General features: G+C 36.8%; 1 protein-coding gene across 2 annotated transcripts in view; it reads left to right on the plus strand.

Moving 5' to 3' along the window:
* Window positions 1-2097: 2097 nt before the first annotated feature.
* The window catches only part of hivep1 (HIVEP zinc finger 1), a gene marked incomplete at its 5' end in the record, with an annotated part of 62252 nt that continues 49398 nt past the window's right edge, over window positions 2098-14951 (plus strand). Inside the window, 3 exons of one of the 2 annotated variants that reach the window (XM_084424760.1) lie at window positions 2128-2244; window positions 2445-2585; window positions 6491-6652. In XM_084424760.1, the coding sequence (XP_084280886.1) occupies window positions 6613-6652 (40 nt within the window). Of the gene's footprint in view, window positions 2245-2444; window positions 2586-6490; window positions 6653-14951 lie in introns of both variants that reach the window. The other variant, XM_084424759.1, reaches the window with a different exon arrangement.

Genomic DNA, 14951 nt, shown 5'->3' on the forward strand with positions numbered 1-14951 from the left:
GACTTTAACATGAACTATGAACTGGCCTAAAGATAAATAGGCCTACTGTAACAAACATAATTGCTCATTGTTAGTTGATGCATTAACTGACGTTAACCATTGAGACCTTTTTGTAAAGTGTCACCACAAAACCTGATGATCATGATCTCCAGCATGATTTGAGATGTCCCAAGAGCATCTTGTGCTTCAGTGAAAGCTGGAAAATCTGGAGTCACATGATCAGTGTTACTAATTTGATTAGTGATAGTAGTCTTTTTCTTTACATTTTGGAAACTCCCAAAACTTTCTGTTTATCCAAAGATGAAAGAAATCTCAGATTTTCAGTGTGCCAATGATCCCACTGTTTGTGTGTGCTTGTTTTGGTAATTTAAATATAGAATATAGAGTGTGAGATAGGGAGAAAGAGAGAGGCAGAGAGGGGGAGAACGCATATATATATATATCCAGCGTGATGCTGTTCGCCCCCTATTCTTCGTCACCAGCACACATATGTATGCGTCCCAGTGGGCTTGTTGCTGGAGGAAGGACAGAACAGATAGTCACCTCTTCCACCTTCATTAAAAGTGCTATTTAAATTCTGAGGGTTGACCTTTCTCATTAAGTGATGTGTCATTTGTGAACACAAACACCCATGGACGTATTGCGAGACGCTTTGAATGTGGGTTAAAAATAGCCGAGCAGAATTATTTGTGTTATCTGGTGGTGATGTCTCAGGGAGGCTTGGCACGATTTTGGCGGATACGTGGTGTCCTTTGGTCCTGCACACACATCTGAAGCTTGAGGTCAACATTCAGTGCATCGCTTTTTGCAACCAAGGCAATCGCTTATATATTTAAAGAAAATAATGCCATCAGTTATTGTGAGAACAACCAAAACATCAATTAATAGATTAGTTTTAGTTTTTTAGCACAATTCCTGCGATAAAGGCTGGTTTTAATGCTGCTATTTTGGAAAGGTATTGATTAGTTGGTTTGACATGTGACAGATTGAACTGAAATTATAGATGACTAACCATTTATTTATTCTTTCTTTTGGGTCTTCTTTTTCAGTTCTTCATTTTGAAATACAATTTTTCATAGAAATGCCATTCTTATATCTCCACTATAGGCCATTAGCAATCATTTTAATGCTTGCCATTTTCTGTAAAGCATGAACTGATTTGAATCATCATTATGATAATTATAAAAATAATTATAATAATTTTGAATTAGAATATACATATCATGTATCAAATATATATATATATAAACTTAAACCTTAAACTTTATGAACTTTATTTTCATCACCTTGGACATTTTAATGTATTATTGGTGTATTTTTTTTTTTAAATTCACTACACTGTAATAAATTGTGTAAAAAACAAACAAACAAAAAAACAATTAACAATCTAATAGTGCACTAAAACGGCTTTTATTCACTTGCACTGATTCTCTGTTTCAACACAAAATGAACTTGATTTCCTCCTAAGCTCCTCCTTCCTCCTTCGAATGTACTGCAACAAACCTCAACGATCTGTTAAGGGAATAATGGAATACCTATAGAAGCGTGGATATCTTCAATATTACTCATTTTAAATGCAATATCAAACAACTTAACGCTGACAGTGACATAAGTGCACGTTTTTCCCTTAGAAACATCAGTACTAAAACGAGCATATTCGGTGCTTTCAGTTTTGCATGACTGTGAAACATTACATTTCAAGCGTTTACATTTCAGATATGAGTTTGCGTATCATCATTACATCGCAAACACACTCTGTGCGGCATTCTCCATTGTTTGCCTGGATATGTGCGGGAAAGCCCAGCGCTGGTTGAGGGGCACAACGTGACCTAACAAACAAGGAACCTCCGGGAACACCGTCAGTCCTGAACTATGCGCACAAGGGCCCGGTCTGAGGGGTTTCGCGAGAAACAACACTTTGGAAATGACGCTCAAAATGAGTTTTTTTGCAAGTGCTGCTCGGTAAAGGCGCATTAATTTCATGTAAACGTGAACTTTATAAGGAAGGTTGACAATAATAGTCACTCGGATAGAGCTTGGCACGTTTTATTCAACTGGTCCATCGGCCGTCGGGACACTCCCTGAGCGCGTTTGCTTGGCTTGGGAGGCGGAGACGGGACCCCCGTTGACGTCAGTGGGCCTGTCGGTTTCCTGCAATAGAAAGTGAGAGAAGATAGAACGAGAGACAGGAAAAAAACAGACCTCTGACCGTTGAAACCCTTGACAACAGTTCAGACTGCACCTGTAAGTACCAAAAGTTAAGAAATACACGCGTCTTAATAAGCGTTTGGACGCATGGTCCAGTGCGCTGCAAACGCATGCGGTGCGTAAACGCATCTCCAAGTGCTGTTGTTTTGGGACACAGTGTTTTCAAAAGATTTGATGGGTTGTTTAAACTTGTGAGCATGTTTGTGTGAGTTTTATGCTGATTTTGACTGGTGTAGGTCGCTCTGTACTGAGCCGGCCCGTGTTTTGTATCTCGCCGAGAGCGCACGTCTCCAGAATCCTAATACACGGGGTGTAAATGTTTATCAAGCCCGCAACGCTGTTGGAGAGAGTCGCCGAAGCACCGACCGCGACGGCAGGTAAGCGCCAAAACACCTTTCCTCGACCATGGGATGCAAACGACCGCGTTTCGGATGCGCTTTGCACGTCCTCGGCTGCTTTAAAGGGCATTTTGTTGCCGAATTAGGGAAGTGTTTCTCGTTCATGTCCTGTTGCAGAGGGGTTTTCCCCGGCTCCGCCCTCTTCATGTGTTTCTTAAAGGCAGTAATGCGCCATTCATCCTGTACGCACCTGGATTTGGCGCTGAACTGTGGCATGTTTGCGCAGTGGCTTTTCCTTGGAGAAGGTTATGGTTTTGTATCCGTTAGGTTTGGACACATGGTGACTCATCGCATGCGGGTCTTATAGGCTGTAAGCATGTCAGATTGGCACTGGCATGGTCTGTCTTACAGGAGCAACCCCTGTTTAGTGCCATTTCCTTTTTTTTGCCAGTGCATGCATGCCAAGTAGGCTACACTGTATGTCCCATCATCTGCAGCAGGTTCTGTTGGCACCATTAGGCTGATTTCAGAGTGTTTCCTAATGGCTTGATTGACAGATTCTTTTAACATTTTGCATTTATGTATTTGACAGATGCATGGCAAGGCATGCATTTTATTAGTATGTGTGTTCCATGGAAATCAAACCCCTGACCTTGGCATTGCCAGTCCTATTTATTATGAGTTGAACCAAGAAAACAAAGAAAGAAAGAAAAAAAGAAAAGAAAAGGCACCTCAGGAGTAACATTGTAACGTTCCAGTTCTGCAATTATGTCGTATTCAAATTCGGCAGTATCATTCTGCAGTAACATTGTAACATTCAAGTTTTGAAACAACATAATATTCAAATTCTGCAGTAACATTATTTCAGAATGTGAATGCTACAATGTCATTTTCAAATGATACAGTAACATTCTAATTCTGAAACAATGTAACATTCAAATTCTGCAGTAACATTCAAATGATGAAATAATGTAATATTCAAATTCCACAGTAACATTTTAACATTCCGATTCTGCAAAAAATGTCATATTCAAATTCTGCAGTAACATTGTAACATTCAAATTCTGAAATAACATAATTAAATTCTGCACTAATAACAATATATTATTCCAGTTCTGCTATTGGCTAGTTGAGATTAAATACTTTTGAAAAACGGTCATGACTGCAGTGTAATATACATATACAGGATTTTACAGATTATTTTACTCTTCTTATAATTGAGAAACTACATGGAATATTTTTACTTTCAAAATATATCATCAGATGTACATAAAAAAAAAAAATATATATATATATATATATATTAAAATATTATGTGTTGATTTTAAAAATGTAATTTATAGATACACATTATTTATCAACATTTTCAGATCATCCTAGGACAGTCCTTGGGAAAAAACTGTTCCTTTAATCAAAAGCACCTAACTATTAGAGGCGGCATGTCTCGAAATGGATGCGTCAAATAATCCAAAATGTGCTGTGCAGGGGGGCTTACTGGGCCACTAGTGAAAAACACTATTCTAGGAGTGTGTGTGTGAAACCTGGTGCATGCGCTTTGTGTGTAAGTGTGTATGCTCAAATCCTCAGGGAGGTGATGTCATTGCCGTCGAGCTGCACTCGGTGGGAAATCATACACACTCGTAGTAAGCGTTATGTAATGTGTTGAGACGGAACATTCGTGTGGAATCTGGCACTCGCTGTGACTGGATGCTGGCGGGATGCAAGGGCGAGGCATGTCAGATGGAACTGAGAAACATATAGAAACAAAAACCTCCTAAACGTTGAAACAAAGAGCGTCTTGTGTAGAATGTGGGGAGGGAATGCATCTAGTCCTGCAGAGCCAAGAAATGCATTTGCCATTTTGAGAGCCGCAGTTTTAAAATGTTTTGAAGTCTGGTGATATTTATCATGGACAACAAGTCAACATTAGTGCGAGAGGATATATATCAACCTGGCTGATTAATTGGCTAATTATCTGCATGGATAGAGTGTAAACTGTATGAATTTTAAACGAATTTTGATTTGCTATCATCAGCCTAAATTCTATTGTATATTAGCATTATATCTGCCAACTTAAGCTTTAGATTTCAGTAAAGATGTGCCATTAAAAATGTATCAGTTAACACAAGTCAATCTCTTCTGGTCTACTTTCATTGCATTTATGATTTGTATTAGAGCCGTTCACCCCGACGCCATAAAGAAAGCATTAGAGGGATGTTTTGAATTTATGTTGAATTAACCTTTACTAACCAGGGTTGTGCATTATTCAGAATTAAATGTATGCCTTTTAAATCCCAATTCATTCCAACTGTGATTTTTTTTGGTTTCTACATAAATATATAAAATAATTTTTTAGATGCCATATTGTATCTAACACATATGGAAGCTTGTTTCCGCCACAGAATAAAACATTTAAGAGATAATTGCGACTTTTTATCTCGCAATTGTGAGTTTACATCTCGCAATTCTGACTTTATTTCTCAGAATTTTTAGATATAAAAGTCAGAATTGCGTGAAATAAAGTCGCAAATTGCGTGTTATAAAGTCAGAATTGCTTGAAATAAAGTCGCAATTGCGTGAAATAAAGTCGCAATTGCGTGTTATAAAGTCAGAATTGGGAGATATAAAGTTAGAATTGCATGATATGAAGTCGCAATTGCGTGTTATAAAGTCAGAATTATGGAAGCTTGTTTCTGCCACAAAATAAAACATTTTAAAAGATAATTGCGACTTTTTATCTCACAATTGCGAGTTTACATCTCGCAATTCTGACTTTATTTATCAGAATTGCGAGATATAAAGTCAGAATTGCGTGAAATAAAGTCGCAATTGCGTGTTATAAAGTCAGAATTGCGAGATATAAAGTCAGAATTGCGTGTTATAAAGTCCGAATTATGACTTTTTTTCTCGCAATTGTGACTTTATATCACGCAATTCTGACTTTATAACACGCAATTGCGAGTTTATATCTCGCAATTCTGAGTTTATATCTCCCAATTGCGACTTTATTTCTCAGAATTGCGACTTTATATCTCGCAATTGCGACTTTATTTCTCAGAATTGCAACTTTATATCACGCAATTGCGACTTTATTTCTCAGAATTGCGACTTTATTTCTCAGAATTGCGACTTTATTTCTCAGAATTGCGACTTTATTTCTCCCAATTGCGACTTTATTTCTCAGAATTGCGACTTTATATCTCGCAATTGCGACTTTATTTCTCAGAATTGCAACTTTATATCACGCAATTGCGACTTTATTTCTCAGAATTGCGACTTTATATCTCGCAATTGCGACTTTATATCTCGCAATTGCGACTTTATATCTCGCAATTGCGACTTTATTTCCCAGAATTGCGACTTTATAACACGCAATTCTGACTTTATATCTCGCAATTGCGACTTTATTTCTCAGAATTGCGACTTTATTTCTCACAATTCTGACTTGATATATCGCAATTGTGAGAAAAAAAGTCAGAATTGTGAGATAAAAAGTCGCAATTATTATTATTTATTTATTATTCATTGGCGGAAACAAGCTTCCATAAACACACTATGAAGTAATTTAAAAAAAAAAAAGTGACAGTATTGAACTTTGTAAATATTTAGAAATATATCTAATTTTGACCCCAACCTCATTTTTGAAATTCCCTGCAGTCTTTGCAAGATGACAGTGTGATTTCTCAGTTTGATGTCAGAGGTGTGTGCAGAAGCGCAGTCAGTCAATGCATCGACGGCAACAGATCATTTAGATCAGAAATCTGATTCCTGCACCAGATCACCATATGATCTGTGTCAGTCCATCTAAAAAAAAAAAATCACACAAGTGATCTGTCACAGCAGAGACGGGGGACGCCACGGTTGAGTCGTTTCCAGAAGCAAGAATGTGTGTTTGTGGCCTGTTTTGCATTTGCTTGAGTTTATTTGTCTCTCATCCGTCCCAGATGTGCAGAGGGTGTCTTTCCTGTGCGGAGTAGGAGATTGTCTTTCCTCCCTGTGATCGCCCGCATTCCATCCAGCATCTTTCCATACGATGTTTCACTGAGCCTGCGGAAAACCACCCAAAATGCCACGTACGAAGCAGAACAACCCCAAAAACCTGAAAGGTAAGTGTTCGCTTCCGTTTGACCAGACTTCTGTTTGTTTATCGGGTCGTCCCCTTTCACAGGTTTCGATGCGGTCGCAAAGTGTCTCTTTTAAAACGTCTGTGAAGTTCGTAAATGGAAATGTTTGCATAGTTAATGCAAAAGCGTAGGGTTCACTTCCCAGTCAAACTAGTACATTAATTTACGTGGCTTGGACAGTTGTGTCAAATGAGAGCATTAACACATTTATTTTCTACAAATTAGTCAGCCGTCAAAAGTGTATACTGGTGGTTTCAATTCGACGTGTCTTTCAAAGGTTTTTCTAGTAATTCTAATTTGACGACACCGTAAAATCAGTTTCCTTATTCCGTGTTGATGAACTTCCTGTCGTGGATAGTTGGTGGTATCAGAGGGAGGGGTATTCTCTTATTCTGTAAATGATTTGTGTGGAATCAATATTTATTGATATTTTTGGTCTGTTTTCCTGGAAGAGGAAGGCATTGAAGTTGCTAAATTGATGTTTAAGAGTACGCTAGAATGTAGACGGTGTCTGTTTGATTACAGCTAGCGGTATTTTATGTTATAATTCATCTCTCAAGTTATTTTCATAGAATTAAAAACGTACTCGCCATAGTTGAGCATGTAGCAACCCAGATTTTGGAGTGTTTGGATAATCATTGCTTTGAGCTTGGCCAAACATTATGAATAATTTAGTTTGATTACAGAACAGCATCCTCTAGAGACGCCTGTGACTTTTCCCAATATTGGTATTATTAAGTGAAAAGTGGAACAAAAAATGAAAAAAAGAAATGGCCATAATGATTATTTCTGTTTAGGGGTTTAGTTTTAAAAGTATACACTGCAAAAAACGAGTGTAATTTTAAATGTAAAATATTGAGAGAGAAAAAACCTGAACATTGTTAATAGGTTAACAGGGAAAAACTGTAAAAGATCTAATCGGACATTTCATATAATTTTAGAAGTAAAAATGGCAAATTAAATGATAAATTACTGTGGAAAACTGTAAACTGACATTCCCAGAATTCTCTGTGTCACTTCACATTTGAAAGATTTCGTTTAAATAATTGTTTCTTAATGTTTTATCAGTTATGCACATTTGGGTTTTATGTTACATCTTTGTTGTTTAATGAATGTTTATTGCATTATTTAAGTGTCATTTGTGTTACCAGGAAGGTGTTTTGTGTTTGTGTGAATGACTATACAATTATACAGTTTGTATTACGGTGGTTGTCAGTATATGTTAAAGGTACAGAATAGATTTTAGTAGCAGTGTGCGTTGTTAGATTTACCGGTTTACATTTTTTTTGTTTGACATTTTTACTGTATTTTTTTAGAGAATTATTCTGGCAACCACAGCTTGCCAGGTTTATTATTATTATTATTTATAATTTTTTACTATGGTTTTAATTACATCGCAACATTAAAGCTCTACATTATATTAATAACACTTTGGTCTTTTAAAGGGTTAGTTCACCCCAAAAATGAAAATTCTGTCAGTAATTACTCACCCTCATGTTGTTCCAACCCCGTAAGACCTTCGTTCATCTTCGGAACACAAATTAAGATATTTTTGATTAAATCTTAGAGTTGTCTAACTCCTCCATAGGCTTCTAAGGAACCGAAACTTGCTGGCCCAGAAAATGTATTAAAGACATCGTTAATATAGTCCAAGTGACTCCAGTGGTTCAATCTTAAGTTTATAAAGCGACGAGAATACTTTTTGTGCGCAAAAACAAACAAAAATAACGACTTTATTCCACTTTTCATTTCCTTCTCTCTGGGCCTCGGGTCTTTTCGCGTAGTGTTTAAGCGTAGCGCGTCTGTGCACGTCACCACGTATCACACACATGACCAGCGTCGGCCAATAGTGAGCCTACGTGGTGACGTACAACACAGACGCGCTACGCTTAAACACTATGTAAAAAGACCCGAGGCCCAGAGAGAAGGAAATGAAAAGTGGAATAAAGTCGTTATTTTTGTTTGTTTTTGCGCACAAAAAGTATTCTCGTCGCTTTATAAACTTAAGATTGAGCCACTGGAGTCACTTGGACTATATTAACGATGTCTTTAATACATTTTCTGGGCCAGCAAGTTTCGGTTCCTTAGAAGCCTGTGGAGGAGTTAGACAACTCTATTTAATCAAAAATATCTTAATTTGTGTTCCGAAGATGAACGAAGGTCTTACGGGGTTGGAACAACATGAGGGTGAGTAATTACTGACAGAATTTTCATTTTTGGGTGAACTAACCCTTTAAAAATACACAAAGACAAAACACCATCGGGATAATGCACATGAAACTAATGCAATAAACATTATCTAAATAACAGAACATGTGACATAAAACACTGTAATTACTGATAACATAAATGAGAAGACACTAAATTATTTATATTAAGTATAATAATTTCAGATGTGTCACGCAACGCAGGGATTCAGGGAATGTCATTTTACTTTTTTTTTTACTTTTTTCATACTGTATCTCATAATTTTTACTCGCAAAGTTATTTTTGTGAGTTAAAGCAATGTAATTGAAAACATAATTGCATGAAAACATATGTTGTCATGACTTATTGATCATTTAATTTGTTATAGTGAGTGGCATTTTTATTTTTATTTTTTTACAGTGTGTTAATAAAAAGGTACTAAGCAGTTCGGGAGACAATCAATAACTTTATGAACTTTAAGTCTTTGATCTTCTCCAGAACAAATTAGTTTTATTTACTTATTTTTCAAATCCAAAGTCGCTTTAAATATTTCTGTGATCGCGCCAAGGAAACGAAGCAAGCATGTCGGTACACGCCAGAATCGCGCTTCCATGCATGGCGTTTCTGTGGAATCCAAGACATTTCCTTTTTAACAAGGACGCCCCCACCTTTAAATCCACCCACTCAAACAATTCATGCCGTTTCATGTTTTAATACAAGGTTCCTTGTCATTTAAGATGTAGACTTTTTCTATTTTTTATTAGAATCTTGAGATGCAATAAAAATTTAATAAAATGAAAGTCTTGCATAGTGTGGCATTTGGCTGTGCGAATGAAAATGGCTGTACAGCAATGTTTTGAAAGAACAAATAGCATGAAAGAGAAAGAAAAGTACCAGAACATGGAACTAGAGGATTCCCTCCTTTGTGTTGGGTGACTGTGTTATTGATGTCATGGATACTGAGGTGACCTCTGTCTATCAGAACACACCCTTTCAAAGCAAGTCATAATGGAGTCAGATGGTCAAAGATTCAAATCATAAAGCTTTCATTGTTCCTGAGGTCGCCGTGTTTCTAGCGTGTTGAAATCATTGCTAGGTGCAGACTCAGCCTGCATGTTGCTTTGTGCGTGTGTGTCTCATGACTTTAGAGCGGAGCAGGAATGCTTCAGTGACGCAGTTTGTGGGTAAACGGGCAGGAAGTAAGGAACCTCTTCCACCTCTCGCTCTCTGTGTTTACTCTTCTGAAACAGCTGGTCTCCAAACACACACACACACGCTGGTGCTACCGCTCACATTACGTCGTGCTCACCTACACTGTTTAAACCATTCGGGAACAGGTCCTAAGTTATGATGTTCATACTAGATGCTAATCGGCTCACGAGCACAACAGTCACGTATGTATTTTGTTGCCATTTTGAATTTGAACCTTTGGACATTGCACTGTTTTAATATCTACTAGTTAAAGGAATAATTAACCAATTTGTTTACTCACCCTCACACTCGTTTCAAACCCACATGCCTTTCATTCTGCAGTGGAACAAAACTTCACACGGGTCTTTTTAAATGACCAAGTCCAACTTTTGACTCACTATTAGTGTATAATAACTTAACTTGATGCTATCCTGTAGAAGACTTACTAGTCATTTTAAATGCTTTTATGGTGATTTTTGCATTTTATTCGAAGCTTATCGTATGTAGTCGCTATGAACTGTTGTTGTAGAGTGAAAAGCTATGTGAAGATAATTTCTCTTTTGTGTTCCTCATACAACATACAGGTTTGAAATGAAAGTAAACGATGACAGAATTTTTATTTTGGGGTGAGTGATTTCTTGAAAACCTATAAAAAGGTTAAAGGCAGCCTTTTTGAGTTGTAGCATTTTTTACGAGTGCTTTCATAAATATAGTGGAAGAAAATCCGTACATTAGTGAGTTTTCCACTAGTAAATGCACTGTGAATAGAGCATGAGGTGTTGGGCTGGGGAATGGATTTGAGGTGGAAAGTCTTAAAGTCATGAAATTTCAAAGTCAGTGTATTGTTAATTTAGCTGTAGAGGGGTGCTTCACATATATTTACTGTACAAAAAAGAATTTGGAGTGAAAAATACAGTAAAAATTGTGAAATAGTATTACAATTGAAAACAACTTAATAATTTTAAAACGTAATTGATTCCTGTGATCAAAGCTGAATTTTCAGCATCATTCCTCCAGTCCTCAGTGTCACATGATCCTTCAGAAATCATGCTGATTTGCTGCTCAAGAAACATTTCTGATTATCATTGTTGAAATAAATATTTTTAATTGGCTTAATTTTTTATGTTTGCTCAATATTTGGTAACTTTAATATGAGGTGATGTACTTATTACTATAGTAATAACACTAAATTATACATAATTACAAGTAACTAACCATAAACCAAACCCATAACCGTAGCTCTATAGGGAGTACTTGCAGATAATTCATATTACTCAGTACTTATCTGTAAGTACCATGCCACCTTAAAATAACATGTAACCTAATATTGTTGTGGAAACAGTCACATAACAGGACATGACTAATTTGCATTGTTTTTGTAACCACAGTTTTGTTTTTTCCCTAGGCAATCCCAACAAAATGATTTGCACACACACAAAGAGGACTTATTATAATTATTTAAAAATAAAAGTCCTCCTTTTGTATGTGTGCAAATGATTTTGTTTGGGATTCCTAATAAATGTAAATGAGTAATTTATTACTCATAATTTATCATGAGTAATTCATAATCTGTTATGAGGAATTATGTTGAATGTCGGACCGCGTTGCACCTAAGTGTCCCAGTAACATCATTTCATAATGGTGTCGGCACAGTGACCGTAGGCGGTGAAATTGCGGCGAAGTTTCTCCTGTGGGTCTTCCTCTGCTTTTCGTTTCTTAAGCGCCATTAAAACACTTTCTCTGTCTGAGGCATTGAATTAACCTGCTCTGGGGCAAACACACTTCGCCCACACACAGGTGGTGCGGCTTGCAGACGTGTTCGTGGGAGATGACCGCAGAACACTGAAATGGAAAAGCCCTATTTAGCGCAGCACCCGCACAGTAATCATGCGAGAGGCGCTGTAATCTGGAACGTCCCTTTTGAAGCTGCAGGGGTAAATGTTTTACCCAGAATGCCCATCTTGACTGCATGACCTGGCAAACCTGTTAATGATCGACTCGCGGGTTTGTTCGCTGACCTCCCGAGGGCCCGAACGTGTGCGGGGTGTGTAAACACGGGCCGCTGCTGATGATCTCAGGTGTCAAGCGCGTTGGGCTTCTCACTGCAGTGATGGATGGGTCCATAGATTCAGAGTTGTCACTTTAAATTGTTATTTTTTTTGTGGCAGATGCCACTGTTTCTGTCTCTATTCAGTCCGTTGGCGCAGGAAGAGACTAACCTCTTTTGGGAATAACGCGGAGGAGAGACACTCATAGTAGCGGTGTCGGTTTATGAGACGGAGGAGTTTGATTCAATGTCCTCTTGTATGGTTGAGCCAAGTTTGACGTCAACCGAACACTGTAGGAGTATATATCTGTAGACATGCAGTGTACGGTTTTGGGTTTGACATTTCAGATGGGCTCTTGCATGGGCAAAAGCATTTTCCCCTCCTATGCTGTTTTTGTTGATCTTCACATGTGAAATGATTAGCGGTGCTTATTCACTCGTGTACGATTTCCTGGTTTACCACCAGGTTCATTACAACTGTATGGTTGGCGACATGACATTGTGATGATAATTTATTATTTATGTATTATTTGTTGGATAATGCAAATAAAGTAGCTTTTCCATTCCATTCAATCTTTGTGCGAAATAGGAATAGGAATAGGGATTTTCACATTGTTTTCTTCTCTGAGAAAATTTTGTCATGTGACTTTTTTTTAACATACATTTAGAAATGTATTCAGTAAATGTGATTAAGTCGGGGTTTATGCATGTCGTCTTACTAAATAAAATTTTTTATTCATGTCAAGCGTTCAAAGCGTTTTTTTTTTTTATGTGAATTTTTGGAGATTTTAATCACATTTTTATGCCATATCCCAAAATCAAAAATTAAAATACACTACTGTTCAAAAGGTCGGGGTCATTAAGACTTTTTTTTAAAATGTTTTTGAAAAGTCTCTAATCAAAAGAACAGTAAAAACAGTAATATTGTGAAATATTATTAAAATTTTAAATTGTGAATATATTTTAAAATGTAATTTATTCCTGTCAGCATCATAACTCCAGTCTTCAGTGTCATATGATCCTTGAGAAATCATTGTAATATGATAATTTGCTGCTCAAGAAACATTTCTGATCATTATCAGTATTGAAAACAGTCGTGCGGTGCTGCTCCATATCAACTATGATACATTTTTTTCAGGATTCTCTGATGAATGTTCTGCTCAAAAGAACAGCATTTATATGAAATACATAATATAAAATATGAAATGTATAAAATATTGAATATAAATGTTTTGTAACATGATGTCTTTAATGTCACTTGTGAACAGTTTAGTGCATCTTTGCTGAATAAAATAATTAATTTCCTTAAAAAAAAAAATCCCCTGCCGAAACTTTTGAACTGTAGTGAATGTAAACCCAGCTATATACATATGAGAAGTGTCTGTGGTCAGAAATTTGAGGATGTTTTGAACGTTTGTGAACTTTTGAGTTCTGAAAGTTACTGTATGTTTTCACAGTACAATGACCTGTTTTATTTCAAAAGGGCAAAACATTATTTCTCATCATGTGACCTATTGAATGAGCCACAGTACGATGAATATTTATCCTGTAATTCACAGTGGTTTTACGCTTCTGTTTAGCCGAGGAGATGACGAGACGGAGAGGCTGTCCGAATGCCGTTTGTTGTTTTCCCCCAAAGGGCACACATTGGCTTCAGTTCTGACATCAGAGGTCAAGAGGTCAGGCTTGGGGTTAAGAAGGGGTCTTGAACTCAATGTAAGGCCTGATTTATCTCAGAGACAGACCCCATGAATATTCTTGAGTTGTTTCAGTCTAAAGTTAAATGGTTCTGGCATCTCTGTTCTTTTTATAGCATTTCAAACGTAAAGCTGCAGTGGCAGCTGATGTAAAATCAGCATAGTTAGGCTGTCCATTCATACTAATATACACCACACGTCAATCTGTTATTTCACGAGAGCACGGCTCAAGTTTTTCAGGTCATGTTTAAAGGCCTGATCTCAAAGAAAGGGAATATTTTCACGTGAACAAAGCGTGAGATGGAAATCAAAGCATTGCATTCCTATGTATTCATGCTGTCATTTGTCAGATGACAGAACAAGGTTTTCTCCCTTTTCTAGCTTCTGCTTCCTCCTTTTTTCTAGTTGTTTCACTAACCTTTTGGTAGCTAAGCTATTTTGCTTATCCTGTGTCTTTTAGTGTGTTTGGTTTTCCTGTTCTCCGGGGTTTGCGCAATGACTTTGCTTAAGTTGCATTGTGACACCTATAATAATGAAGTGAATTTGCTTTTCATTGTTTTTAAATGATATGTTCGCTCTTGGTGTAAACGGGACTTTTTAAAATATGGTTGTTATTATTAACAATAACCGTATTCAAAAAGTTCTGAACGAAAAATGATAAACCTTTATGAATCTGTTTCTGAATATCTTTTTTTTAGTACCTAAATTGTTAAAAATCCATTGTATGTATACATTGTAAGTATACTGTACATGTTATGAATTTAATTTATGCTTATTTAAATGTAATGGATGATTCTATTATTGTATTACATTCAATTTAGGGTGAAATATGAGCTTATGAACTAAACATCTTACACTATAGATTCATATAAATTGAGTTTTGTGAAGATGTGGATTAAATGAAGTTCAGACCCTGACGATGTAGATAAACGCTGCATCTGAAATCAAATGCTTCCATATTATATAGCACGTGAAAAACAGTATACAAACCGAATTCATAGTATTTGAAAAACAGAAGGCGAAAAGTCCCAGATTTACCTAATACTTCCCCCAAGATTCTGAAGTGTGCATTTGATGGACATGAGGTCACGGGAGAGGATTTATGAATGAAAGTGAAGCGACGCAACTGACGCTGGTAGGTCACATGATAGTAACAACA

The sequence above is a fragment of the Rutilus rutilus genome (genome assembly GCF_951802725.1).
Source record: "Rutilus rutilus genome assembly, chromosome: 11".
Classification (NCBI taxonomy): domain Eukaryota; kingdom Metazoa; phylum Chordata; class Actinopteri; order Cypriniformes; family Leuciscidae; genus Rutilus; species Rutilus rutilus.